The sequence below is a fragment of the Peromyscus eremicus genome, chromosome X, assembly GCF_949786415.1.
Source record: "Peromyscus eremicus chromosome X, PerEre_H2_v1, whole genome shotgun sequence".
NCBI classification, from domain to species: Eukaryota; Metazoa; Chordata; class Mammalia; order Rodentia; family Cricetidae; genus Peromyscus; species Peromyscus eremicus.
In genome coordinates, this window is record NC_081439.1 from 47168278 (window position 1) to 47171432 (window position 3155).

At 41.6% G+C, this 3155-nt stretch overlaps 1 protein-coding gene across 1 annotated transcript; it reads right to left on the reverse strand.

Annotated features, from left to right (window-relative positions):
• Positions 1 to 895: 895 nt before the first annotated feature.
• LOC131900026 (melanoma-associated antigen B4-like) lies at positions 896 to 1960 on the reverse strand. Its single transcript, XM_059251469.1, has one exon. It carries the CDS (start codon positions 1958 to 1960, stop codon positions 896 to 898), a length of 1065 nt encoding a protein of 354 aa, XP_059107452.1.
• Between the last annotated feature and the right edge of the window lie 1195 nt (positions 1961 to 3155).

Consider the following 3155-nt stretch of genomic DNA (forward strand, 5'->3'; position numbering starts at 1 on the left):
AGTTCCCCCGGTTCTATAAAGACAGAGACAGGAGGATCCTTAAAGCTTGCTGGCCATCATCTTGGCTCCAACCTCAGTGATAGACTCCTGTCAAAGTAATAAACCATAAAATGATAAAGCGGGGTAGCCAGTGCTCTCCTCTGGATTCCTCATGTGTGCACAGGCACATATCTGCACATACTGGTGGGCATATACCATATATATATATAACACACACACACACACACTCTTGTCCCCTCTTCTTCATGTTTTTGTCTTTGTCTTCATAGCTTATATACTATCTCACCTTCTTCCTTACATGTACTTGCTGTCAGGCTTCAATATTTTTGAGTGACAGATAAATTTTCTTGTACCATCTCTGGTACTATTAAGGGAGACTGCTATTTAGAGCAGTTGCTTAATTAATTTTCATGTAAAAACAAAGTATTGAAAAGAGTGAAAGTTTTGAATTATTACAAATCAATTTCTCTCATACACTTGGAGAAAACTTAATTCCAAATTTATTTCAATTAACACAATAAGCAAAGGAAAAAACATACATCAAACTATGATATGAACATTCTATATTTGTTACACCTTTATTAATACTACAGGTATATAAAATCACTTTTCCAAAACCATCTTATATTGTGGTGTGTTAAAAAGCAATTATTTATGCTGTAGTAAGTTGTTTAAAATTATCAAACTCTATCTTAAACTAAACAAATAGCAATAAACATGTCAGACAAAATATTAAGAAGCATAGACTGTGAGACATTTAACTTTGGTTAAAAGAACATTTGCAATATAACAATAAAATATCTGTAATTTGCTCATGTATAACAGGACAATAAGATACAAACTTCATCACTTTTAGCATATAATACATTCTACTACATAGAAGGCTGACTACTCTTCAACAGCCTGGAAAACTCTCAAAACCAGCTAGCTGTGGGAGGATCTGTGGGCTGTGCACCTGAGAATTCACATCATTGCCAGGCACAGCTGTAACTCTCCTTGCTGCTCTATTAGCCTCATCACTCAGAACCTCCTCATACAGACTAGGGTAGGAACTGGGAACATCATCGTTGATCTTAGCAAAAACTTCTAGGACTTTCATCTTGGTGGTTTCAGCATAGGCTCTGGGACCCCACAGGAATTCATAGGTGGGGGGATCAGTGCTAGGCACCTGGCAGTACTCGAGGTAATTTTCCTCCACCAGATCTTTTTTAATGAACTTTTCAGGGTCCCCAAAGATTGAATGATTCTGTCCAGGATACATCTCCAGTGCTTTCAGGAATTCCCAGACTTCTTGCTCACTGACACTATTGCCACTCATGAAGATCACAGCCAGGAGGGCCATCAGGAGCCCTGTCTTGGGCAACCCACTATTGCTACTCAGACTTCCCTCAGTGGAGAGACCCAGCTTGCCCACTAGCATATATGACTGAGAACTGGGATCAACTTCCTTCAACTCCAGGCCAAAGACAAACTCCAGCCACTCAGAGACTCTTTTAATGATATCAGTGAACTTTTCTTTGCACTTTTTGTTAATCACCTTCAACATATCTTTCTGTGTAAATGGCTCTTTCACCTTAAACTTCTCCAGGATGAAGTCCATCAATATACTCTGTGCCTGTAAATAAGATCTGTGTGCAGAGCCAATAGTAGAGGCTATTATAGAGGTACTTGAAGGTCTCTCTGCATCTATAACAGAAAACTCAGCATTTGTATCAGAAGCCTCACCACCTACAGCACCTATCGATAACACACTTAAATCATCAGCAACAGAGGCTACATCCTCCTGAGTATCCTGGGGAATGTAGGTGTCAGGGGACCTGGGAGGATCCCCTTGACCAACAGAAGATGTTGCTTCCTCCTTTGCAGCAGCGGGCTGAGCATCATGCAGACTTTGACTCTTCTCCCTTACATTTTGACATTTGGCATGAGAGCGCCCCTTACTCTTGTGGCCCCTAGGCATGATGACTTGGCTCAAGGGCAGCAGGACAAGATGTAGGCAGGAGACCTGGCAATGCCGAAATCTGGAAGGGCAAAATGACACTGTGTGAGCACCATACTTTCACTATATTAGAAAGTAACTTTCCTTTAACAAGGTCCCCACTCTGCTGCTTTCCTAAACAAGTTTCTGGGAACTCACTGTGCTTCTATTGTCCTAGGTAATCTGTGTCCTGAGAAATCTGTGGAGGAAATCAATTCTAGTTAGATGACTGCATGACAACCAGGTTTGGGACATCCTGGGTAAGAGTAAGGACTAATATTGATCCCCATTTGCTAAAGGTTTTTTGGCAGAGTCTGGATACCTACACATCCCTCTGCTGTTCTAATGTTAACAGTGCAGTGCCTCCTAGTATTATACAGAAGAAAATTTAAAAAGAGCATGATAGGAATATTAAGAAGCAAACACAGATTACTAGTGCAGATAAAGAGGGGGATATTTGAGGATCCCCATTGTTACCAGGAATGTAGTTCTGACAATGATCAAAGTCCTCACTATGAGCCTTTCATCCAGTAGGTAATGGCAGGCTTCTCAGAAAAAGTATCTCACTTCCCTGTTTTTCTAATGACAAATATCAGGGGCAACTCAGTCTGTAGGCTTGCCCTTGAACACAATCAGGCCACCATAGAGGAGTGTAGTTCTGCATGCCACTCTGCCCCACCCCGCTTGAAATACCCCTTAATTTTTACGACTTTATAGTAATTGGGATAGAGCTTTCCCCTTCTCTGAGCCCTACAGTTTCCCGGGTAGGATTTCATTCCTGAGAAGAGCAAGGAAATCAATTGCCACTGAGCCTAGCTGCCTGTTACATTTTGGGATTCTGGAGACCAAAATAGAGGCAAGGCCTTTGTGGCCTCCTTTTCAGGTGGATTATTGCTTGGAGGATTCACAGTGAATTTTACTTTGAATTCTGATTATCCTGTAAGGCATCTGACACCAGTGGATAGCATGTCTGACAGGGGCTGTACCTCTCAGCTAAAGCAAGGCCTTACTGCCTCAGGATCCTGAAGCAGAAGTTAAGGTCTCACCATGTCCACCCTTCCTCCCTTTACTGTGAATCTATTTGGTCCTCTGAATAGAACCCCAGAGTTGGAAGTATGCTAGCCCTCTCTCTTATTCCAGGCAAGAGAGTTGCCAAACAACTCAAATTGTGTTTATT

What these genes read in the sequence shown, in the direction of transcription:
- LOC131900026 (XM_059251469.1), bottom strand. Translation starts at nt 1,960, where the DNA reads ATGCCTAGGGGCCACAAGAGTAAGGGGCGCTCTCATGCCAAATGTCAA.